This window comes from Meriones unguiculatus, chromosome 17 (assembly GCF_030254825.1).
Source record: "Meriones unguiculatus strain TT.TT164.6M chromosome 17, Bangor_MerUng_6.1, whole genome shotgun sequence".
In the NCBI taxonomy this organism is placed as follows: domain Eukaryota; kingdom Metazoa; phylum Chordata; class Mammalia; order Rodentia; family Muridae; genus Meriones; species Meriones unguiculatus.
In genome coordinates, this window is record NC_083364.1 from 20589506 (window position 1) to 20616302 (window position 26797).

Sequence of the window (26797 nt, forward strand, 5' to 3'; positions counted from 1 at the left end):
ACTTGAGTCACTGGACACGGAGACATCAAGGTGACGTGTACTGGACGCTTCATTCCTTTTGGCTAGCTTTCACAGTGCCAGAGGGTTCTATGCACAGCACCAGAGGAGAAAAGTGAACCCTGCCAGCAATAAGGACTGGCCCGGCAGGACATGCCCACTGAGCATGGTGAAACAAACACCACAGGAGTAACCAATCATCTTCCAAATGGACTTGAGTCCCTCTTCACAAGATGAAGCACCAACCTGGGCCAACAGCCTGTGGTTAGAGAGATCCTGGGACCTGGGGAGAGCCTAAATACTCTTCTGCTAAATGGACATAGTATGAAGTGGACTCGTAAAGATCCATCATTATCCCCATAAATTGATGCAGCTTTCAACCATCATCCGAGAACTGTCTGTTAGCTTTAGCTGGTGACTAACACAGAGACCACAACTGGCCAAGGCTACCCTGCAACCTGTCCTTCCAGGGCTCAGGGCTCCTTGCAGAAAAGGGGCAGAAAGAGCGTAAGATCCACACGTGGATCGCAACTCTAAGGGAAGGGTGTGTGTTAGTTAGGGCTCCTGCTGCTGTGGTGAGACGCCATGACCAAAACTACTCGGGGAGGAAAGAGTTTATTGGGCTTATACTTCCGCACCACAGTTCACCGTCAAAGGAAATCATGGCAGGAACACAAACAGGGCAGGATCTTTGAGATTTGTAAGTTTTCTGACCCCTATGAGTGTGGTGACACTCCCGTCGCAGGGGACCATCTACACCTGGAGGAAACAGCAGCACAAACGTTATGAACCACAGCAGCCCGTGAGATGTGGACTGTCGAAGAGCCAGATAGGATGGGACTGAGCTGCAGGTGAGACAGCAGGTGTGTGTGAGGTGCCATAAACACCTCTAGAAACTCAGAGTGGTCTGGGAGATAACTGTTGGGGAGGAGCTTGCTGTGCAAGAGGACTAGAAGTCCATAATAATCCGAGCCCACATAATCCCAGCACAGAGAGACGAGACAGCCTAGCTGACCAGTGAGTTCCCGTTACAAGGGAGAGACCAAGTCTCACAAAACAGTATGTGCACGGCTGGAAAAAGGTACCCTGCTTAAGAGCACATATTGCTCTCACAAAGCACCCAGGTTCGGTTCCTGGCACCTATATTTTGCAGTTCACAACCACCTGTAACTCCAGCTCCGGGAGATCCAAGGTCCTCTTCTGGCCTCTGTAGGTACTGCACACAGACACACATACACACACACAGACACACACACAGACACACACACATACACACACACACCCCACAACTCCAGATACCGGGAAGAAGGTGAAATACAACTGAAGCTTTATTGGAGGGCTGGGCTTTGGTCAGTTGGGGCAGCCAAAAACCACCATGGATTCTGCGAATGACCCGAGGTCCTCGCACTGTTTCCGGTTCTCCATCTCCTGGCATTCTTCGGCCTCGGGCCAGAGCTCCACCCACGTGTCCTTCCCAATGATGTAGCTGACGCTGGGAAAAGGAGAGCAGGTGAGGGCGGGCTCTTGGGGTGGTGGGTGGGGCTAGAGGGGCGGCCGCTCATGCGCAGGGTGGGCGCTTACTTGGGCTTTTCTCCCCAGAGGTCGGAGGTGAGTCCCCACATGAGGTACTTCTTCCCTTTCTCCAGCTTCAGGGCGTTCCTGCACTTGATGTGGCTGATGAACCGGCGCTGCTGCCCTACCTGCACCTCGTCCGAGCCTGCCGAGCAGGGAGGGGGAAACTGAGCTCCGGCAGAGGGGGAGGGGCCGGAGAGCTGGAAAGATGGCGGGCTGGGTACCTGACTTGATGACCTGCTCGATGGCCATGATGTACTCGTCAAAATCATCCGACAGCTCTGTCCCAACGAGCTTGGTCTTGTACACTGTGGGCGGAGGGACAGGGAGGGTCACCGGTCACCTCACTGGCAGGCAGATGCACCTGACCACGCGAGCCCCTCCTCCCAGGAGCACACACAGCCACGCCCCACAGCCGTGCGCAGACTCCTGCACTTAGTCATAGCTGTCCGTGGGTGGTTAGAGCTGCCTGCACCCACGGGGAAGTCCGACATGACTGATGCTATGGGCAAGTCCAGGCCACACAACCATGTGGACTTCCACAGCCACGCAGACCATGCGCGGTTACAGTTACAGCAAGTGTTCATATACACAGAGGCAGCTGCTCACCACACGTCACCCACGATGCGCAGTGTCAGAATCACGCAACCTCAGCAACCTGCAAAGCCACACCTGATTACAGCCGTGTGTAACGACAGGCATTTTCATGACGGTAGGACCGCTATCCAGTGTCACCCTTGACTACTGTCTCACGCACAGCCATGCAAAGTCACTCACAGTCGAAACCCATATCCAACTCACTCAGCTGTGTGCAATGACACCCACAGCTACAGCCACTGTGAGTGTGTAACCATGGTTACATGTTGGCATAGTATCGGAAACCTCAGCTGAAGACTTGCCTCCATCAGTTTGGCCTGTGGCCATGTCTGTGGGGCATCTTCTTGATTGCTAGCTGATGAGGAGGGTCCCGCCCACTGCGGGCAGTGTCAGCCTTAGGGAGGACGGCCTGGGCTGTGCAAGAGAGGTAGCTGAGGAAGCCACGGGCCGGGCCTTAGTGTGCAGCATCGCTCTGTGGTCTCTGCTGCAGTTCCTAGCCTCCCTTGATGATAGACTGTGAGCTGTCGGACGAAATAAACCCTTTCCTCCCCGGGCTGCGTTAGGTCAGAGTTTATCCCGTCAACACAGAGGCCAACTGGAACATGTGTGTCCATGTTCATGTGTGTGGAGGCTAGAGGCTAATTTTGTGCTTTTCGCTGGTTTGACGTGTGTCTGTGAATGTGAGTGCAGCATTCACAGAAGCGGAAGAGGCTGTCGGATCTCCTGGAGCTGAAGCTACAGGCTGCTACGGCCTCGTGAGGAGTGCTCTAACACAGGACACCATCGCTCCAGCCAGTTCCATCCCTCTTGCTTTTGGAGACAGAGTCTGAGACCTTAAGCTCCCTGCTGTGGCTAGGTTTGCTGGCCCTTGAGGAACTCCTGTTCCTGCCTTCCCAGGGTGGCGTTTGGGACACGTGCCATCATTCTGAGTTTTACTTAGGTGCTGGGGATCAACTCTGGGACCTCATGTTGGGCATCCAGAGCCAGAACAACGAAGCCATCATCCACCCACAGCTCCACAGCCTCCTGGCCAACCTCACCGTAGTCACACCCCCCTTTTCTCACTCGGGAGCACACACTCAGGCAACCGGTAACCATGGTTCCCCACTAGCTAGCCATGTCCTCGTCATTGAAACCCCAGGTTCTGGAGGGAGTGTCCTTGAGACTCAGGAAATAAACCCAGAAGCCTCCTCCCAAAGGGTATAAAAGAGTCACCCATGCTCCTGCAAGGAACCCCCTCAGTCCAGCTCTTACGAGCGACTCCACAGGAAGCATCACACAGCACAGACCCCTGCCAAACCGGAGCCCTTAACTACACGTGTCCCTACAGGGCAGTCACCACAGCCGCAGCCTGGCGGGGACACAAACCGCCATTACTGCTCCCTGTCACACCACCCATCGGCTCATTCCGCACGGTCCGACAGGGCCCCGGCAGCCACACTCACCGTAGTCCACTCCGGGCTCACAGGCCTTGTCCAGCCGGTCATTCAGGCCGACCTCCTCCCTTGACTGTTGCATGAAGCAGTTCTCTGCAGGGTGGGGTGAACACAGGCTCTTGCGTCCCTCTCCCCGCAGGCCTCACTGTCTGTGTTGGGGCAGGTTCTGGAGGGGACAACTACCCTACCCCGGGTGTGGTTCTCAGGCCCTCCCTCCCCACGGGGGCGGAGAGTCTGTGTGGCCGTGCCCTGCCCGTTCACCCTCACCCTCCTAGAGCCCACCCTCAGCGCAGCGGCACATCTCGTTGTGGCACAGCTTGCTCAGCATCCCGTCATCCTTGTCCGGGTGATAGAACCGGGTACACGATTCCTCTGCAGGGAGAAGAGATGGAGGGAGGTCAGAGGGCCAGGGACTCCACTCCAGAGGACACTCCTGGCTAGGAAACGCCCACTGAATAAGTCCCCTCCGCCCTGAGGTGCTAGGTACCCAACCTCAGACCCTGTGACACTCAGACCCATGCCCTCTGATCTTCTGGTCCTGGAGACCTCCATCTAGAGCTCTAGAACCATCAGATGCCAAGACTCTAGGTCCCTGAGATTCTCAGTGCCTTCCAACCTCCAGATCTCTGGGACCGTCAAATCCCAACCTGCAAATCCTTGGACCCTGAGTTTCCCAACTCTCCAATTCCTATAACTCAAAGAACCTCAGCATATGAGTCCCCAGGACCCCTATATTTTGATCTTTGGCATTGTCAGATCTCTACACTCAGATATCTGGGCCCTTAGATACCTGGAACACTCAACCCCAAGGCTTGCCTTGGCTACTCACCCAGGTTGTAATAGGAGTAGACCTTGACGGACCCGGGCTGGATAAGTCCAACGGTAAAGAACTGGTGAACTTTGAAGGTCAGACAGTCTTCTTCAGAGTGTGAGATCTGAGGGGAAGAATAGAGCTGATCAGCGGGCATCTCAGAGGGAGCCCAGGACGCAGTCCTGGCATTTGGAGCCATTCTGGAGAAAACTGAGGGACCAGATGGGTTCTCGAAGGCAGGGATGAAGCAGCGAGGGTGACTGAGCAGTCATCAGGTCTGTCTGCCCTTTTGACCATTCTTGGAGGCATCCTGGAGCCTCACTCTGAGTCAGGGACACCCAGGTAACCGAGCCCTGGCCAGCAGGTCACTGTGATTCATCCAGACCACAGCCTCGATGTAGTGAGTAGACAGGAGAAGATCATGCATTAAGCAGATGGTAGATGATACCTAGGTCATACGGAACCGCCTGCAGAGCGGAGTAATTCATGTCTTGGGAGGAGTGGGTTAGGGCCCAGTGGTGTGGATTTGTTACTGTGATGGTGGGTCATCATAAAAACGAGTCTGTCCTCCTGGCTGTGGTGTGTGGCCTTTCTCTTGCTCGCTCTCCTGCCATCCTGCCTGGAGGCTTTTGTTAAAGGCTAAACAGTTGGGGCCAACCAGTCTTGGGCTGTTATTTTCCAAAACTGTGAGCTAAATAACTCTTTTTTTTTCTTTTATAAATCATGCCATCTCAGGTATTTTGTTAAAACACAATGAAGGGCACTATGACAGTGTTCATGAAAACATCGCATGCATCCAGGTGTGGTGACTTGCCTTCCAACACTCAGGAGGACGAGACAGGAGGGCCGAGTTTGGGACCAGTCCAGACTACATGGAGAGACCCTGCCACTCACAACGAGACAAACAGTTCACTTCTCTCACGCTACTGCTGCAAACCTCAAGGCGCTGGGATTGCAGAGTCACAGGTGGAAGGGCTCTGTGCCTCTGAGCTTGGCGCAGAGAACTCTCTCTCATCTCCCACACCGGTTAGAGGGGCGAGAGGAGGCAATCTTGAACTGGTCACCTAATTTTACAAACTCTTTCTCCTATCAGCTCACAGCACAGATCCTGTGTTCCCAAGCCTGAGGCTAGCCTGAGTTGGATATCAAGATGGACGGAGAAACCCAGCCAGGAAGGGAAAGAGAGACACAGAAGCCTCCCAGGGGCGCCCTGCCCTACCTTGTCCAGGTAGATGATGAGGGTGTTTCTGTTGGAGGAGTCTTTGTTCATCTCATACTTGGAGATGTATCTGTCCACTCCCGTGCTCAGCTGGGGAAGAGTGGAGCTGGTGAAAATCCCTCCCTCTCCTCCTGCAGCCTCCTCCAGGCCCCAGGCTCCTTCCCTGGGCTCCAGCCCCAAGCCTCCCTACCAATTCCAGGTCACTTGTGTCTGGAGCAAAGCCAGTCATCATGGAGATGTCCAGGATGGACATGGTGGCATCCACATCTCCAAGGTACCTGCACACGGCATAAACAGGTTATCAGCTTTCAGGATGGGGTTGGCAGCCAGGGCCAGGGCCTGCATGAGGGAGTCTTGTTAGAACCCAGGCTCCTGCTTTCCACCCAGCACTGAAGAAGGGTTTGGTTTGGAAAACACTTGTCTGAAGGCAATACAAGTAGATGTAGCCAGGCACGAGGCTCATGTTGTGAGCCAGGCATGGGGGTTCATGCTGCTGCCTCAGCACTTGGGAGGCTGAGGCAGGAGGACTGTGCACTGAGGCTAGCCTGAGCTACTTAGTGAGTCAGCCCAGGCTAGCCCACGTTACAAAGCAAAACAGTGTCTCAAACCAAACTAAAACATAATCAAAAACCAAAACTGAACTAAACAAAACCACAGCAGTCCAGTGAGCAAAACAGTGTCTCAAACCAAACTAAAACATAATCAAAAACCAAAACTGAACTAAACAAAACCACAGCAGTCCAGTGACAAAGGTAAGGCACTTCCTTGTCTAGCATGTACAAGACCTGGGTTCTGTCTATAGCTTACATCCTCTTTAAAAAAATGCTAGTGCAGAGGGCTGGCGTGGCCCTGTGGAGGGCTGGTGTGGCTGGGGGGGGGAGCAGGGCTGGCATGGCCTTGTGGAGGCCTGGCGTGGCAGGTGGCTCAACAGCTTTATCAGTAAAGCATAAGGCACTGAGTCTGATCACGTGCTATCCATATGAAAAAGGAAACCAGATCAACCATGTGGCTCTGCTAACCACTGAGCTATCGCTCTGGTATATGCCTGTAGCTCCTCCCCTGGGGACATGAAGTCAGGAGAAAGTCTGGCTCACTGCCCGGCTAGCCTAATGTTGGAATTGGCAAATTCCAAGCCAATAAGAGATCTTGTTCAAAAGAACAAAGGGACGGGCTGGTGAGGTGGCACGTGAGGAAAGGTGCTAATCACTATACCTGACAACCTGAGTTCAAGCGCCAGAACACACATGGTGGAGAGCCAACTCCTGCCATTGTCCTCCACATATATGCTGTGGCAGGAAGAAATGCACACACACATACTCTCACACATACATGCATGTGTGTACATGCAGACACACGGACATAGAGAGAGAAAACTGGTCAGCAGAGATGGTTCCATGACAAGAAAGATGAGCAATGACCCGACAGTGAACTCTGACAGCAACATGAGTGGTGCTGTAGAAGGAGAGGAGATGGAGGGATCTGAACCCTGGGCTTGTGTGACAGGGGTGCTGTGTGGCCAGAGGGGTGGCGAGCCTGTCAGCTTGAAGAAGTGCTGCTAACGGAGGAGCTGGGGCTGGGCCGGGGTTGACGCTCAGGGCTACAGCACTTGTGGTGTGTGCAGGCCGGGGCCTGGCCCAGACCACGCACCGTGAGGACATCTTTCTAGAGGTGGAGACAGTGCCCAAAGTGAGTCCCAGGGACCCCCAGATCCTTACCTGGTACAGATGTCAAGGATCATACTACTTTTGGCATCTTGGGGCTTCTTGGCTACAAACACAGAAACGGAGGATGGGAGAAGGGCCTTGGGTCCCAGTTCAGGAGGAGTGCAGGGGACAGGTCAGGAGTGGGGCTGAGTGAATGCAAGGGTCTTTTTTCCTCTTACCTGTCTCAGGGGCTGGTCCTATGGTGACCCTGAGGTCAAACTTCTTGCAGGTGACTTTGCCTTTGACTTTGGCATGATACAATGTTACCACCTGGTGAGAGGAGAGAGTCCCGTGGGAGCATAGGAGGCTGAGGACAGGCAGACAGGGACAGTGAAAGCCGCTGGACCAGCAGGTGTGAGTTCTCCTTTCTTACCGACAACGTGCCTTGACCTTTTCCTCTGGCTGTTAGGGAGAAGCCCTCATTTTGCTTGGTCTGCAGGGAGTCGGGGGAGAGAAGAGGTGTTAGGAGGCGGCTTCAGGACCAGGATGCAGTAGGCCAGGTGCTTGCCTTGGAGTGTGAGAACATGGCTTTGATCTCGAGAGTCTACGTAAAGCAGGCTGGGTGTGAGCTTGAAATCCCAGCACTGGGGAGGGGGAGACAGTGGGGTCCTGGGGACCTGACGGCTAGCCAGCCTTGTCTATTTGGTAAATTTCAGCCCAGCGAGAGACTGTCTTGACAAGCAGGGTGCATAGCACCTGAGGAAGGACATCTAAGATGGTCCTCTGGCCTACACACACACACACACACACACACACACACACACACACACACACGGGAGACGAGGGGAAAGGCTCTACCTCTTCCGACCGCAGGAGGCTGGCAGTTTCCCAGTTCAGGCGGAACACAGTTGGGGCGCTGCGGCTGGGGAGGTGGAAGGACACATCCATGTTCAGCTCCTTGTGGTCGGGGACGTCTGTTTGGTATTGAGCCAAGGCTTGGAATACCATGAAGGTGGCCTAGAACCCACAGGATAGGAGGGTTAGCTGCGAGTTCTATCTGGCAGTTCGGGTGCGCTGAGGCGATGGCAATGTGTGGGTCAGAATTATGGAAACAGCACCACACACAGAACCCGTCGGAGACCGCAGAGATACAGGCGGAAGAGGGTGGATGGCCCAGAGCTCTATGGGAGAGAAGCTCAGGCCAGGGCTGGTCAGCAGTCATTCTGTGGCCTAGAACCCACCAGAGTGTGAAGAGGCCAGTGGAGATCACTGGACATCTGTCTAGAACTCTCCAAGGCAGCGAGCTTTTGTTCCCAAGTTACCAACTATGAAAACCTGGGTGTCAGGATCCACCCAGAAGCCCAAGTTGTAAGACTGAAGGTCTAGAGCCTCTAGACCCATCAAGAGAGATTTGTCTTAGACTAGGACTTGGGAAGCCAGAAATTAGTCTAGAACTATCTCTCGAGAAAGAATAAAGCTGGGGTGGGGAGGCTCCAAACTCTACATTGACACTGAGGGCTGGACACTGGTCAGTGACTGACAGGAAGATCAAACTGGAGTTTAAGCCTGCTTTGCCTTGAGTTGCTAAAACTATCCCCTGAAGGCTCTAGAGAAGGCGGGACTGCTCTGGCAGACAGCGATGATAAAAGGTGACGGTGAGAGCCTGGGTGGAGCTCACAGACGCCAGAGGGTGAGAACCCAGTGACACAGAGAACATGACCAAGAACCCACACATGGCAGAAGGGGCACGGCTCTTAGGCTGAGGGAAGTAATCTAGAACCCTCCAGTGACAAGGTGCCATTGGGAGTCTAGGGAAACTGTGAACATGATCTAGAGCCCACACACAAGACATGCGGACACTCGGAGTCTGGTCAAATGGGAACCATGCTCTGGAACCTTCCAGCGAGGGGGACACTGAGAGCCTGGTGGAACCAGGATTTAGAGCCCTCCAGTTGGGTGACACTGGGGAGCCTAGGAACACGGCCTAGAACGTTTTGATGAAGACGGAGGACACTGTAACTCAGTAGAGTGAAGAGCATGATATAGTGGAAGAAAGTGCGTGACCTAGGTTCTCCCACACTCCTCAGGCAGAGGAGCTGCATGCCTGGGTATTCGTGTCTCCCAGGGGACCTGAGCAATAAGCACGGGGCTGGGGGCCACTTGCCTGGGTGGAGCCGTAGCCACCGCCATAGTATCTCTGCTCGTTGAGCCAGCGCACCACGGGAGGCACAGAGTCAAAGTCTTTCAACAGCAGCAGGGCCAGGAGGGCGTAGGATGTGGCCTCCACATTGTACAGCTTCTGGCCAGGCTCCTCCCAGCGGTTCCGATCTGCAGCGGGGAGAGCCCAGCCCCTCATCCAGTACCCGTGGAGCCTGAGTGACTCAGGCTAGATTTCACCACGGCCAGGTGGCCGAGCTTACGTCCGGGCGTGCCCTGACGGTGTTGACTGATACGGGGAGACCCCTCCTGGCTCTGGGCGGGGCTATTCCCTGGGATGGGGTACACCGGAACTCGAACCTAGCATTAGCAAGCTTTCGGTCATCTCTCTGCTTCCTGATTAGTTCCCACTGCCTTGGTCTCCCTGCTTGCACCCTTGACCTGTGCGCTGAACCGACCCTTCCATCAGGGTATTTTGTAACAGGAACAGGAAAAGAAATGAAGACCAGTTCTAGGCCACCAGCTCCTGACTCCTTCAGTCGACCTTTCTCCTCTCTTGGACTTGGATGTCCAGTGTAGAGTTGAGTGGAAGACACAGGCCTCGTGTGCAATTTACATTGAGGCCTCGGATGCAGTGTGGGCCGTGCAGCTCAGCCCTCAGCTAAGAGCCGCGCATCCTGCCCAGTGGATCCAGAACCCTCCCTCACCCGCGAGCCACGTGCCCCTTCTTGAGGCGACCGCGCACCCCCACCCGCACACCCCTTCCCCCCTGAGGCAGTGTCTCACCTTTGGCTGTGTTCAGAAACTTGCTGACCTGAGGTTCATCCAGCTTGCCCAACAAGGCCAGAGCGTACCCAGCAATGGCCACCGTGTACGGTCGATTCAGGTTCATGAAACTGGCTTCGATATAGTCCCCTGCCTTATTAATGCTCCCAGGAAGGCTCTGCGGGAGACAGATGTTGGGGTCCGCATACATCCTGGGCCGCTCGAATAGTGTCTGGCCTGTTGGACACCCCGTCTTCACCGTGTCTGGCTTTACGAGTTCCCGGGTTGTCGGGCCTCTTATGTGCACTTCTTTGCTGACTACTATCATGTGCCTAGAGCAGCCTGTATTTCAGGCATGAGCAGAAGAGTCCCTGGCTGTGGGTTCAGTAAAAGAGCCCTGCTTCATAACAGTGGCGAATTATGGTTGTGCAAATACTCCCCTAAGGCTGTCACCAAACAACATGATGGCATAAAATGTCCCAAATGGGCATAAGCTAGAAGCCAGATTCAGCAAGTCAGCGTAGGCCTATGACAGCTGCCCTCCTCCGTCACGATCATACCATCACACCCTTATTATGGTCTGTCACTTATGCATTTATCATGGGTAGTTATTTGCTCTGAGCTGAAGTAGTCCCCCCAGGGGGAGGGTGCTCATAAAACTCAGGAAGACAGTGAGAGGCTTAGACCAAGGCTCAGAAGGCTCCAAAAACTCACACGTGCTCAGGACTCTCAGGAAAGGGTTAAGAGGCACACAGCCCCGCACGGTGGCTTACAAAAGCAGTGAGTGAGCGCTGGCATGGAGGGGTCTCCTCGGTGGACCTGCCCACATGTTGGTCAGGGGACTCCAGATGTACAGCTTTTGTACTCATGGTGGATCGGACACCTTGGCAATTCAACTACCTTTGTGTCACTCACGCTGTCTTAAGTGACCTCAATAAACTGAACTTGGGTAGAACCTTTTCCTCGGTCTGTTGTTGATCTCTATCTAGGGTCTCCCCAGGAAAAGTCACATCTGGACTTCATCAAAACCTGAGATCATGACAACGATACACAGCAGGTGTAATGGGGTTTTTTTACACGACCATCTAGACGAAAGCAGAGAAGGCCAAACCTCCCAGCAAAGACAACTCTTCCCCTGGCTAGCTTCAGCTCTCAACCCGACACAGCCTAGAGAAGGGAACCTCAGTTGACAAACTGCCTGATCAGATCAGGTCACTTATGTCTGTGAGGAACTGTCTTGATTGTTAATAGATGTGGGAGGGGCATTGTGGGCATCGCCATCCCTAGGCAGGTAGGCGGTCCTGAACTGCTTAATAAAGCCAGCCAGGGTGTAAGGCTGCCAGAAGGCCACATCGAGTCTCTGGCTGTGTGTGAGGTGGGTTTGTTGGTCTGAGGTAATGCTGTGTGGAAGGGTAAACATGCCTGCCTTTTAGTCTCTGACTTGACATCCCCCCCTGAACCCCCGGGATGGCCTTTAATCTGGAGCTCTAAGCTGAAAAACATCCTTCCCTCCTTCAAGTTGCTTTTGGTCGGAGTGTTTGATCACAGCAACTGGAAGAAACTGGAGCCCTCCCACCCCCACCCCGAGCTGGGGTGGGTGACAGGATGGAGGGCTGGGAAGACACTCACGTTGACCTGCCCTTCACAGATTTCTCTGGCTTCCTGCAGTGCGATGAGGACGAAGGCTGTGAGGGACACGTCAGCCTCCTTGGTGTTCCGGATGCCTCCCTGCAATGAGGAGAAGTGGGTGTTCATGTGTCCCTACCTAGCTATCAAGCACCCTGAAGAATTGGGGGGGTCTAGGCTCAGCTCCTCCCCAGGAGGAAGGAAAAAGCTCTGTGAATCAGTTGAATTGTTTATTCTTTCTCTGTGTTGCTGGGGTCCCCCTTACTGCTGCCCCTGGCCTGACGGCTGAGGAAAAGCAGACATGGTCCTGGCCCACACAGGGAGGGTGGAGGAGCTGTCGCTCTCCACGGACGGAAGTCCTCCTTGATTTCTGATGAGCTAACCTCCCAGCAGGCCCATGGTAAGCAAAAAAAATCAGGAGTCAAAAACACTTAGTAGGGCCTTTGGCAACGGCTCAAGCCCAAGTCCTGAAGTTTGATGTTCCAGAGCCCATAAAAAAAAAAAAGTATCTGTGTACAATAGCATGTGCCTGTAACCCCAGCATTGGGTAGGCAGGGACAGGCAGACACTGGGGCTCAGGGACTAGCCAGCCCATCCTTGTTAGTGAGCTCCATGGCTGACCTGCTGACCTCAGGTCTCCACCTGTGCACACAGCGGTTCGCACGTCCCTCCCGTGGGTGGGCCTGGCGCCTCTGGATTCCTGCAATGCTTCAGTCTGGTTCAGCTTTATTCCCCACCCCCTGGCTCTTACAATCATTTCTTGGTGAATCACGGGTCCGTCCTCCTGAAAGACACCGTCTGGCTTCTGTTTCTCCAGGATCAGCCATTTGACAGCCCCACACAGGACTTGAGAGTCAATGGCGATGAGATTGGCGGCCAGAGAGAAGACCTTGACCACGTAGGCTGTCAGCCTGGCGAAGTGTGTGTGTGGGGAAAATGAACCGATCGGCTTTGGGAAACAGAGATTGACATCTCCGCTCACCAATGAGCAGAGAGGGGCGGCGCCAGAGCTACTCAATTTCTATTTTGACTCCCAAAGCGGTGCTTAAAGGGGTCGAAAGCTCGTTCAATCCCAAGAGCCTTGACTGTGGACCGAGAGCAGATACACTGCCCTTCTGCCCTTGCTGGGGGTTCAGGCTTTGTTGAGGTGGCCGTCGAGGCAGAGAGGGCCAGGCTGACCGACTGTGCTTACCAGGTGCTGGGGGCCCGGTTCTTGAAGGCAGCGTAGGCAAAGCTGGGCTGTTTGAAGGCCAGCTGCTGGGTGTACCCTGTGGGGAATAGACAAAGACAGGATCACCGGAGGAAGGGAGGAGCTGGCCCAGGGGTCAGACTGGAGGTTTCTTTGAGGAAAGGAAGGAGGAGGGGCTTGGAGGAGAGACAGCGCCTTGGGATGAGGGGTGTGGCTTTGAAGGTGGGGGGGCCTCTGAAGGACGAGCAGGTGTGGGGGTGTTCACCTTTCTTGATGAGCTCCAGGGCCTCTTGCCTCTTCTCCAGGCCGAACTTCTCCCACTGTTCGGTCTGGTCTAGGTAGTGCACCGCGATGACGGTGGGGGTCATGCCAATCATGTTCTGCTCCCCGCAGCCCGCGGGGGTCACGATCAGGTGTTTCAGCCGCTCGCCGTCCACGGCGTCCTCCACCATCTGAGCCACCGGGTTTCCTGCAGCAGAGGGTGGAAGAAACGGCTCGTTCAGGCCAGGCTCTGTCTGGGTCTCTGGTCAGACTGCAGGAGAGAGAGAGAGAGTGTGTGTGTGGGGGGGGGTGTTCTGTGCCGCCTTGAACATTTAATTTGGCAGTATATAACTGAACTAGTCAGACAGCTCTGGCTTAGAGTTCATTGCTGGTGCCTACCGGGGGACTCCACACAGAATCTCAGATAGTCCCCAAACCACCTTTGCAACTGGTTAGGCAGCGTCACGTGTTCTCTGGGGTAGCTTGTCTGGGGGACGCGATGCCCGCCTTGTTCTTCCTGGGTCGAGGCAAAAGCCGAGGAACCTCTGCCCTTGCCATGTGTGGCTTCTCATTTAAATGTCCCTGCCAGCCAATGCTGCTTGCTGAACTGACTCCTGCAGGAGGCTCCTATGGGCAGACCCAAGGCGTTCTGCTGCCTATGGAGTGGGGAATTTGAGGTGCTGTGGCTCAGCCCCACAGCAAACAAGGCAGGGAGTGTCTGTGGTGTTTGAGTGAGAATTGCCCTCGCTTGGTCCCCAGTTAGTGGAACTGTTTGAGAGGGATCAGGAGGTGTGTCCCCCTCTCTCTGCCTGCTGCCTGTGAACCAGGATGTAAAGCTCTTAGCTCATGCTCACCTGATTGCTTCCTGCCTGATGTGCACGGACCAAGCCTCGGAAATCGTACGCCAGCCCCAATTAAGTGCTTAACTTTTATCACAGTTACCCTGGCCGTGCGGTCTCCTCACAGCAAGAGAGCAGTGACTCAGACAGTACCGCATCACTGTCCTCATCTTTCATGGGGAAAAACTGAGGCCCGGGGCAACGGTACGTTACGACACAAGTCCCAGGTCAACCAGCTTGAAATGGCAGGGTTGAGATCTGACTCCGGAGCCCTGGCCCGGCGTCTTCCCTCTCCTCCCCGCCTCCTTTCTTTTCCCTCTTCTCTTCCACCCCCACCCTAGGAGATGGTGCTCAGCCTGCCAGCTGCCCTGACCCCTGCCTGGACCCTGCGCAGCAGGAAAGAGGCCATTTTACCTTGCAGGAGAATCTTGGTCTCAGAGTCCGTGTCTGGCACTTGGTCGCTGAGGTCTGCAGCTGGCACGTCCACCCTCTGCACTCCCCCTGCAGGATGAGAGAGAGGGAGGCTTGGATGGCAACAGCCGCCCCCCCTCTGGCTCCCTCCTCCCCTGCTGCCCTCTCTGCCTCCTCACCTTTGCCGAGGTGCACCGGATCCAGCGTACTGGTAATCACGGTTTTGTTGACTCTGATTCCTTCCGGCTGTGGAGAGAAGTGGACAGAATGACACTAGACACTCGGGTGGCCGGGACGGCGCTGCCTCTTCTCCCTGAGCGACTGGGGCTAGTTACTCAACCTGTGTCTCAGCGCCTTCTGAGGAGGTGATGCAAATGCCTACCTTGTATTCACGTGTGCGCACACACGTGTATGTATGAGTGTGTGCATGCAAGTGTTCATGTGTGTGAGTCTGAGGTGTGCATGTTTGTGTATGTGTGAGTGTTGGTATATATGCAACAGTGTGCATGCATGAGTGTGAGGTGTACGTGTGCATGTGTGAGTTTGTGTATGCATGCATGCATGCATCTGCATGTGTGTGCATGTGTGTAGGCATGTGTTTATACATGTGTGCATGCATGTACGAGCGTGCGTGTGTGTGAGTGTGCATGCAGGCATGTGAAAATGTCAGTGCCGTGTGTGTCTTCTGTCCCTCTCCACCTTATCTCTAGCAGAGTCTCTTGGTGACCCTGGAGTCCCGGTTTGGCGAGGCCGGCGGTGAACCCCTTCTCTGGCCACTGTTTGGGCTGGGCTCTGAGCTCAGCGGAGCCGCTTCCCCAGGCCCCTTTTCTTCACAAACAGCAGCAGCAGCAGCAGCAGCTGGAGGCCGGCTCTCAGTAAGCTGCCCTCGCTGTTCTAAACCCGTGATCCTCCTGCTCCCACCTCCCGTGCTGGGATAACAGGCCACAGCCCACACCTGGTCTACAACATGCTGGAGCCCGGCGCTCCGTATGAACTAACTGAGCGCTCTGCCCCTTCGGCCTGACACCGCGACAACACTTAAGGTGGTTGGTGGTGTGTCTGAGCCCAGGTCAACGGCAGGGAGGTCTGAAGGCCAGAGGCGGCAGAGGCTCCCCGAGGACTCACCACGACCTTCAGTGTCTTCTTGACACCATCGCTGATGAAGTGCTTGAAGACGGCAGCCTTGACCTCCACCTCCTGGAGGCCGATCTTCAAGGGCACGATGACATAAGGCACAGCCACAGAAGACTTGGGAGGGATCCAGATGGTCTGCTGATAGTTCTTCTTGGCGGTGGCCATGCTGCAGAAGGCTGGGTTGTGCAACAGTTCCACCCTCACCTGCAAGAGACGGAAGGGCCGAGGCAGGTGAGGGAGGGGCCGGGGCAGGTGAGGGTGGGTTTGTGGGTCCTGGCGGCCCTCCCAGCTCTAACGAGCACCCACCTTGAGTGTCTCCTGCTCACGGTAGTTGAAGAGCACAGCTCTGATCTCCACCTGCTCGTTGCGCACCACAGAGTACGGCACCCGCAGGTCAATGAAGAAGTCCTGCACCACGGTGATCTCGTAGGGGTCTGCCACGCAGATCCCTGTGAGCAGAAAGGGCAGCGTGAGGGGCGGGGCGGGGCGGGGCTGGCAGGGCAGGGAGGCAAAGCCAGGCTCCTGCTTCAAGGTCCCTAGCTGTCCATGACTGACCCCATCTGCAGAAAGGCGAAGACTAAACGTGCACCTGGGATCGACAAGTCCCAGTTGTGGCGGTATCACAGCCAGTTGTGCCCAACCTCTGTGTGTTTACGTGTGCGTGCTCATGCGTGTGGCGGCCAGACGTTGACACTGGGTATCTTCTTCAATTGCTTCCCCACCGTATTTACGTACGCGCACACTGTGTTTGTGTGCATATCAGTGCACTGCCCACAGAGGCCAGGAGAGGGCGCCAGATGCCCTGGACCTGCAGCCACCTGTGAACAGCCTGATCTAGGTGTGGCAACTGCATTCCGGTCCTCTGCAAGACCAGCAGATGCTTTCAACCACTGAGCTCCCCAGGCCCTCTACCTTATTTTTTGACACAGGCTTTCTTACAGACCCTGGAGCTCATTGACGGCTAGGCTATCTATCCAGGAAGCCCCAGGGATCCTCCTGTCTGTCTGCCCGGCGCTGGGCACTACAGTGTTGGATCTGCAGAGGGAGCTCGGGTCCTTCTGCTAGACGAGCAAGCGCTTCACCTGAGCCACCCTCTCAGCCCCTCCCGTACCTTTCTTGTCCGACATGCTCACTGCCAGAATCTCCCAGGTGGTGATGGAGTCTTTGAGAAAGATGTTCATGACCTTTGTAGAGATTCTGGGCGGGGCAGAAGTTTAAAAATTAAAACAGTGAGAGCTACCAGGATGGAGAAGGGTGTTGAGGTGGACCCTGGGGGACAGGTTAAACGGGAGCTCTGGGTTGCGCCAGTGGCTTTGCTGGTGCAGGTTCTGGACCTCCATGGTGTCTCCAGAGGAGACAGGAAGTTGGCAGGTGCATGCAAATCATATGCAAATTCGAGGGTCTGGGAGGAAGACGTCTGCCCTCAGGTGGAGATACAGAATGGGAGTGTCCCAGTCTCAGCTCCCTTTAAAACAATATATTTACTGTGTGTGTGTGTGAGAGAGAGAGAGTGTGGCATCCTCCTGCCACGACCTTCCGGTGGAGGTCAAGGGACGAATCGTGGTCAAGCAGTGGGTCTTGGGAGCCAGCGCCTTTCCCCATGGACCATCAAGTCATACCCATTTTTCTCTGGTTCTTTCAACTCCTCTATGGTCCACAACCAGCTCTCTGGAAAGTGGCTTCTAGAGATGATATCTTCTTCTGGAATTATGTCTTCATCCATGTCACCTGAGGGTGGGTAGATCTGGCTTGGAAAGAGACCTAGTGTGTGCTGCCACACCTAGCTTTAAGGTGGACTCCTGTAGAAGACTATCTACATTTTGCTGAAGAGGCACTGGTTTGTGGAATGGAGGCATAGGTCTGGAAAGCTGGTGGCCAGGGCGAGGAACGCCCTGGGCTTCTTCCCCCAGTCTCTCCCTTGCCATGAAGTCCAGCTGGCCTTCGTCCTCCTCCTCCTGTCCTCCCCGGGGAATAGGGCTGGGGCTACAGTCTCCGGGCCACCCTTCCAGCAGACAGAGGCGGCCACCCCATCGCCAGGCAGCCGTGTCCCCCGGCAGGCACACTCACTCCTGGCCAGGCCCAGCACGTGTTCTCTGCGGTGCTGCTCCCGGAGCTTGGTGATGTAGCTACAGCAGTCTAGGAAGGCCTTCCTGCAGCTCTCTCCCTGGGAGATGAGGCGTGACCGGCGCTGGCAGGTGAACCTCATGGGGATATCGCGCATGCCGTCCTCACAGCACTTCCGCAGAGCCTTGTCAGTGTACTGGCTGGCTGTGGAAGGCCCAGACCCGCATCAGCCTTAGCCGTCAGGAGAGCGCCCGACCGGCGAGGCAGCCCTCTCCTCCTCCCTAGGAGTTCTAACAGGAGGGGTGTGGGTGAAGCATGGAGATGGGGTCAGCGGAGGGTTCCCAACCTTTGTCCATCTTTCTTTCCATCAGCTGCACTGAGCGGCGGCGGCGGGCAGCAGGCTTGGTACACTCGAGATCTGAAAGCGGTACAGGAGTGAAGTGAGCGAGCAGAACGCAACTGTGCCCTTTAGAGGCAGAAGAGACTGAGGCTCCAGCCGCAGCGGTGGGGGCTGGCGAGGGGGCTCAGCTGGTGAGGGGGCTTGCTGCTAATCCCGATGGGCGGAGTCTGGTCCCCAGGACCCACAAGGTGGAAGCTGAGAGTGGAGTGCTACAAGTTGCCTTTGGATCTCCACATGCACGCTGTATGCGCACACACGCGCGCACACACACACACACACACACACACACACACGCCACTTTAATTCAATTAAAAACTACTTTAACAGGAACCAGGGACAGGCAGGTGCTGCTGGTGGAGAAAGGGCAGAGGTTCAGTTTCTTGATCTCGGGCTCCTGCTCTCACATGGGCATCTGGGCGTGGAAGCATGTCCTTCCTTGTGCCCAGCCCTGCTCTCTTCTCACCTGTCCTCTGGGCAGTCTGCAGGCCTTGGCTTGTCTTAAAGTCCAGGCCCGCGTCTGTGAAGACACCAGCGTAGTCTCTCCCACTGCCTGGTGTACAGCCGATGTCTGCCTTTTCCACCATGTCCCAGATCTGCAGGTGGGATGAGGTGGGGAGAGTGGCAGGGGCGGAGAGAGGCTGGGACAGCAGAGCCTCATACACCCACCAAGAGGCCCGACCCAGCCATCCCCCCCCACCTCCCCTCCCCTCCCGCCTCCACAGAGTGCTAGCCAGCCTCCCACGCCCACAGCGCCTTTTCTTCACCCCACGCTGCTTCTGGGGGAGATGCAGGCGCCCACCTTGCTCTGGGTGAGTTTGTTCTTCTTGTTCAGCACGAACACGCCCTTGTCCACCGCCACCAGCCCGACTCGGGCCCCCTTGTTCCCCTCGATCCTCAGTGTCGTCTGGTGCCCGGGTTCAGGTTGTCGGTTATCTTTCGGGTCACCCTTCACCACCAGCTACAGGGCAGAGAGGGAAGCGAGAGGGGGGAGAGTCAATCCTGGAGAAACCACCGAGGAAGAGAGGACGGGAGGGGGAAGAATAGAGTAAGGGGGAAGGGAGAGTGGGAGAGAAGAGAAGTCGCAAATGGTGGGGGTTGAGGGGAGACAAAGGCAGGCAGATCTCTGCAAGTTCAAGGCCAGCCTAGTCTACCTATTGAGTTTCAGGACAGACAGAGCTGCCTGGTGACTGGGGTGGCACACACCTTTAACCCCAGCACTCAAGAGGTAGAGAAGCAGGTGGATCTCCCTGTGAGTCTGAGGCCAGGCTGCTCTATAGGACAGAGAAACCCTGTCTCAAAAAGAAAGAGAGAGAAGAGAGAGAGAGAGAGAGAGAGAGAGAGAGAGAGAGAAGGGGATGGAGATGAGAGAGAGACCCGTGGGGGCTCACCGTGCCTACACAGGAATCCTGCACATCCACCCACACAGAGTCGGCCACCACCTCCCTCTTGCCACTGGCTCCAGTCAGGGTGTAGTAAGCCACCACGCGGAAGGAAGGAATGAAATCCGTAGTGATGGGCAGGGACAAGACCACCAGGTCCTGGCCAGGCTCCCGCACCTGGCGGCCTGCCTTCAGTAGCTTCCCCTTGCTCATGACCTGGAGGGATGATGGGCTGGCATAAGAACGGGGGTGGGGGTGGGACTGGGAAGGAGCCCCTGGGCACGGGAGGACCTGCCGGCCACTGACCAGGTAGGTGTAGTAGCGGATCTTAGCCTCCTGGCCTGCGTCTGTCCGCAGGTGGAAGTTCACGTTGAGGTTGTCCCCTGGCTTGAGCTCCACGCGTGTCACTGACAGGTGTAGGTAGTTGTTGGAGTTGTGCATGGTGCTATAGGGCTGTGCCTGCATGGTGTTGGTGGCCTGCCGCGCATTCAGGATACCCTCCTTCTTGGTGCGTACCTGGATGGGGAGGAGGGAAGCATGCCCGTTTCTCAAAGCGTCCTGGGTTGGGATGCTCGCAACAGGCTGTGATGGCTGATGCTGACTGGAGGCCCCACAGCATCTAGAAGCAGCCAGGAGACAGCTCTGGCCGCCCAGGAGGTGGTTCCTACATTAGGTTGAACGTGTGGGCGGCATGGGCCTCCCCTCAGCGGGAGGACTGGACTGGATAAAGAGGAGAAAGTGAGCTGAGCACCGCAGTTTATCTCTGCTGCTGAGCTGTGAGCAACTGCTCTATGCCCCAGGCACTGGGCCGGCCCAGCCATCACAGACTGTAGCCTCACACTGTCAGCTTTCGTCAGATGTTTTGTTAAAGAGGCATGGAAGCCTTTGGGTGAACCACGGAAGCTGTGGTGAAGCCAGCAGAGCCCGTGTTTCCCGGCTGCAGGACCCTCACCGTGATGGTCAGGGGTTGGCGGCTGTTGGGCGTGTTGATGCTCAGCTTGGCCACACCATCTTCTTGGGTGAGAGCCTGCGCGTCAGACCCCTGAGTGACCACTGGCACTCGGCTGGCTGGTGAGCCGTCGGGGTTGGTCACGAACACCTGTGAGCAGAGGCAGGTGGAGAAGGGTCAAGTGGTGTGGGCAGAGTGCTGGAAGGTAGAAGTGGGGACTGGCCCCAGATCTTACCATGAGGTCGAAGGGCATGCCTGGCTTGAAGAATCTGGGCGTCTTGGTGAAGTGGATCTTGTATGGGGAGGTTACAATTGGGATCCCACTGCGCTCTGCCTCTACCATGTCACTGCCTGAGGGGACAGACGGTAGCGGTGAGGGCAGGCTCCCAGCAGCCCTTCAGGGCCAGGCCTCCTTTCTCAGATTGGCCTTGCTGCCTGCTTTCCTCACCTGATTGCAGGATGACGGTGGCAGAGACATACAGGGTCTTCCCCACCAGGGCATCAGCGTTGGAGGGGCGCATCCCATCCAGCAGCACCTGCCGGCTCAGCGTTGTATCCCCCGAACCGTCCTCGATCTGCAGAGGAAAGGGGGGCGAAAGGGAGAGGAGAAGGTTCCCAAGAGTGGAGAGGCTGGGAAGGGTGGGAGCTCAGGGACTGGTAGGGGCTAAAGGGTGAAAGGGGCTTGAGGAGGGGCGTGGGGCGTGGTCTCAGGAAGGAGAGCTTGAGGTTCCAGGGACAGTACCACCACACGCTTGAGGGAGTGCGCCAGAGAAATCTTCTTATCTTCATCCTGGACCCCAAAGATCACGAAGGCCGTCCCGTCCACGTTCTTCCCATACAGGAACCTGTGAGACAAGGACACTGGGGTCCTGGAGAAGCCTCTGGCTGGGGCGGAAGACCCACTCCCCCATGAGTCACCCCACCCTCACCTAGCCTTGATGGTAACCTCCAGGCCGGCTGGGTCATCGATGTAATAAAAGTTCTCTGAGGGCACCACCTGGACCTCGAAACTGGGAAGCACTGGGATAGGGTGCGAGGAGGACGGCGTTGGTTTGGCTGCCCGGCCAGCGCAGGCGCAGTGGCCTCACCCTCAGCCCGACTCAGTCGGCTGCCCCAGGACCTACCGTACTCCTTCACCTCAAACTCTGCAGAGAAAACCTGCTTCGGCGAGTGTTCGTAGAAGGCTCGGATCTTCCACTGCCCCATGCTGCAAGAGATGAGGGCTGTGAGCAGGGCCTCCACACACCTCCTCCCCAGCCCTCTTCTCCAGCAGGGGAGTCCTGTTCCTGGAGACCCAGACATACTTGACCAGTTCTGGAATGTTCCAAGACAAAGGCAAGATGCCGTACTGGTTGTTGGAAGACAGAGTGTCTCTCTTGATGGGCACGCCATCGGGAGTCTGTAAGAAAGGCGCACGGGATGAAGCAAGAACCGTCGCCTGTCTGTTCAGGAGGCCGTTCAGGGCTCAGACCTGGGTAACCCAGCCTGGGTTCAGGTTCCTGCTGTGCTACTTACAAGCTTTGTGATCTCAAGCAAATAGCTCAACCTCTCTGAGCATTCCTTATATGCTTAGGATTTAGTTCATATAGCAAAAGCCTGGACATTTAGAAGATGAGGGGTGTGATGTGTGTGTGTGTGTGTGTGTGTGTGTGTGTGTGTGTGTGTGTGTGTGTTTGGAGCAGAGAGAGCTAGAGACACAGGGAAGAGGAAGGTAGGGAAGAAACTGGACAGGGTGAGCAGGGCCTTGTGCACCTACAAGGAAGGCTTTGATCCTAAAGAAGTGGGAGCCACTGAGGGTTGTAGGGAGAGGAGGGGGGCTTCCACAGGGACCACTACTGGGCACAATAGATACCACAGAATTACGATTAACAGCCATCCCTGTCTTCAGATAGTGAACCTGAGGCTCAGGGAGTTTCTCTGCAGTCAGATTCTTCCGTCTACGACTCTCCAATGGGTCCTACTAGGTCTCTGGTCTCTCCGCACTGACCACGCTGTGTGGTCCTTTGCCCCGCCCCCCACTTCTGAGGGTCTCCACCCCTGGGGAACTCAGCAGCCGGTACCTCAATGGTGATGACGACTGTGCGGCCCACGGGCAGGAGCTTGTTGTCCACGGTGAAGATCCGATAGCGCACTGAGGTGTGGAGGAGGTAAGCGGAGCGTCGTTAGACCTCGGGCTCTCGGAGGGCAGCCCAGACCTGGCGTAAGCTGCCGCCCGGCGCAGCGCTTACCCGTGGAGCCCGGGGTATAGATGGTCTTGTCCGTCTGGATGATGAGGTACCCGCTCTGGAAGCTCACCAGCACCACTTTCTCCACTACCGTTGCCCCAAAGTTTGCCACAACCGTCACGAAGTTGTTCGCCTTATTTGACTTGAACTCGTCAGTGGCCGGAATCTACACATGGGCCAGAGGGGGGTCAGGAGTCTGCCGCAGGGTGAGGCTCCCAGAGAGCATGCCCCTGAGCCTCTGAGCTCCTCTCTCTCCCCGCAGACCCGGGAGGACTCAGAGGAGAGGACTCCGGGAGGAGACTCAGAGGAAAGGGGCTCAGAGGGGCGGAGTCTAGGGGGGAGGGGACTCAGATGAGTGGGAGGGGCTCAGAGGGGTGAGTACTCAGGGGGAGGATCTCAGAGGGAGGAGACTCAAACGCGCGGGGTGGGGGGTGGGGCGACGCTCAGAGAGGGGCCCACGGATGGGGATGTCGGAGGCAGCCTGGCTGACCGGATCTCCTCAGGCCCTCACCCACCTTGACGGTGAGCGTGCTCAGGTGTCCTCCGGCACCTGTGAGCACCGTCTTCTCACTGGTCAGCACCTGCTTCTTTGGGAAGTTATGCACGGAGACCGTGACTGGGATGTCGCCCTGTGCCTCGTGGGCCTCCAGCACGATGGTCTCTTCGTTCTCCAACCGCAGGACGTTGGGGGTGATGATGGAGTACCTGGCCGAGGGGTGTGAGAGCCGCTGCCACCTCCAGGCTGAGACTGCAGCCCGGTCCCTGGTTCTGGAGGGCTCCCGGTGCCGGCTGGGGCGCCGGCTGGCTTTCCCCAGCTTCGGCACTGTCTCCGCTCATGCAGTGCTTTCTCTACCACTAAGACACACCCCAGCCTCACTTTTCTGTTTGGACACAGCATGTCACTACTAAGTTGCTCAGGCTAGCCTTGAACTCACTCTGTAGCCGAGGCTCTCCTGGAAGGCGCACGCCAGGCCCACCCTGAGCTTGGCTTTTGAAGAGTCCGAACAGTCAAGGGCTACACACCCCAACAACCCTCCAGTTCTCAAATCCCAAACTCACCAACGCCTAAACCACAGGACCGCACAAACCCCCTCAGCCTACAGACCTTCCTCTGTTTATAACCAGGCACCCCAATGCTACAGTACCCGCATTCTATGAAGATGAGACCGTGAACATCGGACACACAAACAACCAGACTCTGTGTGTGTGTGTGTGTGTGTGTGTGTGTGTACATGCATGTCCATGACTATGCATGTGTGTGGATGTCAAAGGAGGATGGCAGGTGTCCTGTTTTATGACCCTCCCACAACCCGAGGTCTTCTCTCTCTGAACCTGGCACTGGGCTGGCAGCCAGCCAGCATGGTCAGCTCTCCTGTCTGCAGCCTCACAGCATAGGGATACAGGCCCTGCAGGAGGCCGTGCCTGGCTTTTGGCTGGGTGCTGGGAGTCTATTAGGATCGCCATGTTCACCCAGCACGAGTTCTTACCCACTGAGCTGTGCTCCAGCCCAGTACAAATTCTTAACACCCCTGTTCCATACCCATCCATCATCCCACGAAGCTGCACTCACCCGGGTGCCTCCTAAATTCTATGAGGAACTGCACCCCCAGAAGGTAACTACTTACATGGGGCTCCCCAGAGCCAGGGGGGAGCTGGACAGCAGCAGCAGCAGCAGCAGCCGGGGCCCTGAAGTTGGGGCCATGGTGAAGGGCAAAGGTGGAGGGGCTTAGGGCTGAGGGCTGAGGGGCTGAGGGGCCCGAGGGGCCGAGGGGCTGGGGGGCAGTGCTGAGCTGGAGCTGCAGCGGCTGCCTCTTATGCTGACCTCTTTCTCTGGTCCCTCCCTGTTCCTGCCCCAGGGGCTGCCCCAGATTTCACAACACAGTTTCCTAAGCTTTTCACAAGCTCCCTGCCAGCAAGTCCTGGGGTGAGTAACCCGGGGCACATTTCGCTGGAGCTCCAAAGTACCTGCCTGGCTCGGGCTTCTCCTGGGGTCAAGGTCGGATGCTGAACCTGGGCAGGTGTCTGCTGCACTTGGTTACAGACACCACTGAAGTGTGCAGTGACTCATTCCTCACTTAGCTGGGTCCCGGTGCCAGAGCACTTTTGTCTGTTTCTCCCCACTCCCCAGGGCTCCCTAAATCACCGCTTCTCAATCTGTGGGTCACGGCCCCCTTGAGTTTGCAAATCAGATATCTATGCTGCAATGCATGACAGTAGCAAAACTGCAGCATTGAAATGATTTTATGGCTGGAGGTCATCACAACATGAGGAACTGTATTAAAGGGTTGCAGCACTAGGAAGGTTGAGAACCACTACCTGAATCCTGCCCTCAAGCAACACCTCAGCCTCCTCAGTTGCTAGGCATTACCAAACCCTACTTGTGCATTTCTAAAACAAGCCTTTCCTGTGAGGACAGCAAGGCATGCGGCAGCTCCTCATGCACAGTGCCAGCTAGAGCATTTTCTGCAGCGGGAAAGAATTCTGTTTTGTTTTTTTTTTTTAGAGGATCTGGAGGGCTTCTTGGAAGTAGATGAATTCAGCTTGGCTTTTTTTTTTTTTTAAGATTTATTTTATTATGTATACAGTGTTCTGCCTGCAGGCCGGAAGAGGACACCGGATCTCATTATGGTAGATGGTTGTAAGGGAATTGAACTCTATGTGGTTGCTGGGAATTGAACTCAGGACCTCTCTGGTAGAGCAAGCAGTGCTCTTAACCTCTGAGCCATCTCTCCAGCCCCTCAGCTTGGCTTTGAAGGCTGCCTAGAAGTTCACTCTCTGGGAGGGAAAGGGACGAGTGGACCTCACCTGCCCTGTCCTCGAGTGGCTGAGTGACTGTGGTGGGCTTTGAGAGCCACTGGGGAAAGGTCGGTCAGCTCTCGGCTCTGTCTCTGGGACCTGTCCTGTATCTACACGGATATTATCATTTTTCAGTTGTACTGACTTTGTACATGTCCGGTAAGGTACTCACAAGGCTTAATATCTATAAAGGACAGATATCGGCTTTAGAATGCAGCTCAGTAGGACATGTCTGTCATCCTAGTACTAAAAGGTGGAGGCAGGAGGATCAAGAGTTCACGGTCAGCCTCAGCTATGCAGCAAGCTAGAGGTCAGGCTGGGCTGCCTGACACCCTGTTTCCTTTCCTTTTTAAATATTTATTTTATATGTATATGTCAGAGTGTTTGATGCCTGCAGAGGCCAGAAGATGATGTTGGATCTCCAGAACTGGACTTGTGTTTGTGTGAGCCACATTAGGTGCTGGCAATCAAACCTGAGTCTTCTGGATGGGTAGCCAGTGCTCACAACTGCCAAGCCATCTCTCTAGCTCCGCAGACTGCGTTTCTAGAGAGGCCAGTTCCTATCCATCATTACCAACACACGGTCTAAGAGTAACCTTCAAGCCCTCTGTACTGCTCTGCCGGCTTCCCTGAGCAGTGTCCAGCTTTCTGAGTGAGAGACATCTGTCTCAGATTGTTTCAGGTCAGTGCTCACAGACTTCCTCCTTCTTGCTGGCCCCTGCACCTTGTGCTGAAGCAACCAATCTGTGCTGATGACAGACAGACTTCCGGGTTCAGCTGCCAGCTCTGTGCCCTGAGTCCCTGGGAGCTGCCACTCACCATCCTGGGTGGGCCCTGGGCCTCAGTTTCTTCCTGCAAGGAACACAGGTGGCTGGTGTTCCCTTGAGGTTGCTCCAGGCCATCTTGCCAGCTCGCTCTCTTTGAAGGTTCTACAGATTTACATACCTGCTGGCTGGGTTGCAGATTCAAAGGAATGAATTGTCAGTTTGCCTCTGGCCTGGCTGCCCAGCCATACTAGCTGGATTTCAGACCTTTTGATATAGGGAAGGTGTTTGGTCCTGGCTGGCCAAGAACTCAGAGATCCTCACACCTCTGCCTCCAAAGTTGAGAGTAAAGGGGTGGCCGCCCAGCCTAGCTGGTTTTCATTTGTTTCTCTCATGTGAGTCTCCTATAGCCCCGGTGGCTTCAAAGTCCTTACGTAAAGACAGGTGACCTCCAACCCCTGCTCCTCCTGCCTCACCTCCCGAGTGCTGGCTTGACAGGCAGTCACAGGTGGCTGCTGTCACGCCCGGTTTATGTGGTTGTGGGGACGTAACCCAGGACTGAG

At 55.8% G+C, this 26797-nt stretch overlaps 1 protein-coding gene and 1 long non-coding RNA gene across 2 annotated transcripts; one reads left to right on the forward strand and one right to left on the reverse strand.

Annotated features, from left to right (window-relative positions):
• Positions 1-1307: 1307 nt before the first annotated feature.
• C3 (complement C3) lies at positions 1308-24463 on the reverse strand. Its single transcript, XM_021631821.2, has 41 exons — positions 24300-24463; positions 23190-23379; positions 22678-22840; positions 22510-22580; positions 21754-21848; positions 21574-21656; positions 21379-21469; positions 21192-21294; positions 20898-21024; positions 20685-20800; positions 20453-20599; positions 19807-20016; positions 19510-19716; positions 18921-19079; positions 18585-18714; positions 18068-18139; positions 17725-17925; positions 17277-17385; positions 16769-16854; positions 15964-16106; positions 15649-15861; positions 14703-14769; positions 14527-14613; positions 13278-13481; positions 13016-13091; positions 12575-12734; positions 11827-11925; positions 10219-10375; positions 9440-9603; positions 8134-8292; positions 7709-7768; positions 7515-7605; positions 7348-7399; positions 5823-5910; positions 5633-5722; positions 4432-4537; positions 3885-3974; positions 3612-3695; positions 1794-1877; positions 1579-1714; positions 1308-1489 (listed from the first exon to the last, which is right to left on the reverse strand). The coding sequence occupies exons 1-41, from the start codon at positions 24374-24376 to the stop codon at positions 1348-1350; spliced, it is 4989 nt and encodes a 1662-aa protein (XP_021487496.1). The 5' UTR covers positions 24377-24463; the 3' UTR covers positions 1308-1347.
• Positions 14764-15846, forward strand: LOC132648796 (uncharacterized). The gene is made up of 2 exons (XR_009587204.1): positions 14764-14888; positions 15237-15846. It is a non-coding gene; the product is annotated as an uncharacterized LOC132648796 (long non-coding RNA).
• Positions 24464-26797: the final 2334 nt, after the last annotated feature.

Bases quoted from the DNA above. Each gene is read 5' to 3' on its own strand.
- C3 (XM_021631821.2), bottom strand. From the start codon at position 24,376: ATGGCCCCAACTTCAGGGCCCCGGCTGCTGCTGCTGCTGCTGCTGTCC. The intron at 20,600-20,684 runs GTAAGATCTGGG...CTCTGCTCACAG, and splicing joins GCATGCCCTTCGACCTCATG to GTGTTCGTGACCAACCCCGA. The intron at 11,926-12,574 runs GTAAGAGCCAGG...TCCTCATTGCAG, and splicing joins TGATTCACCAAGAAATGATT to GGAGGCATCCGGAACACCAA.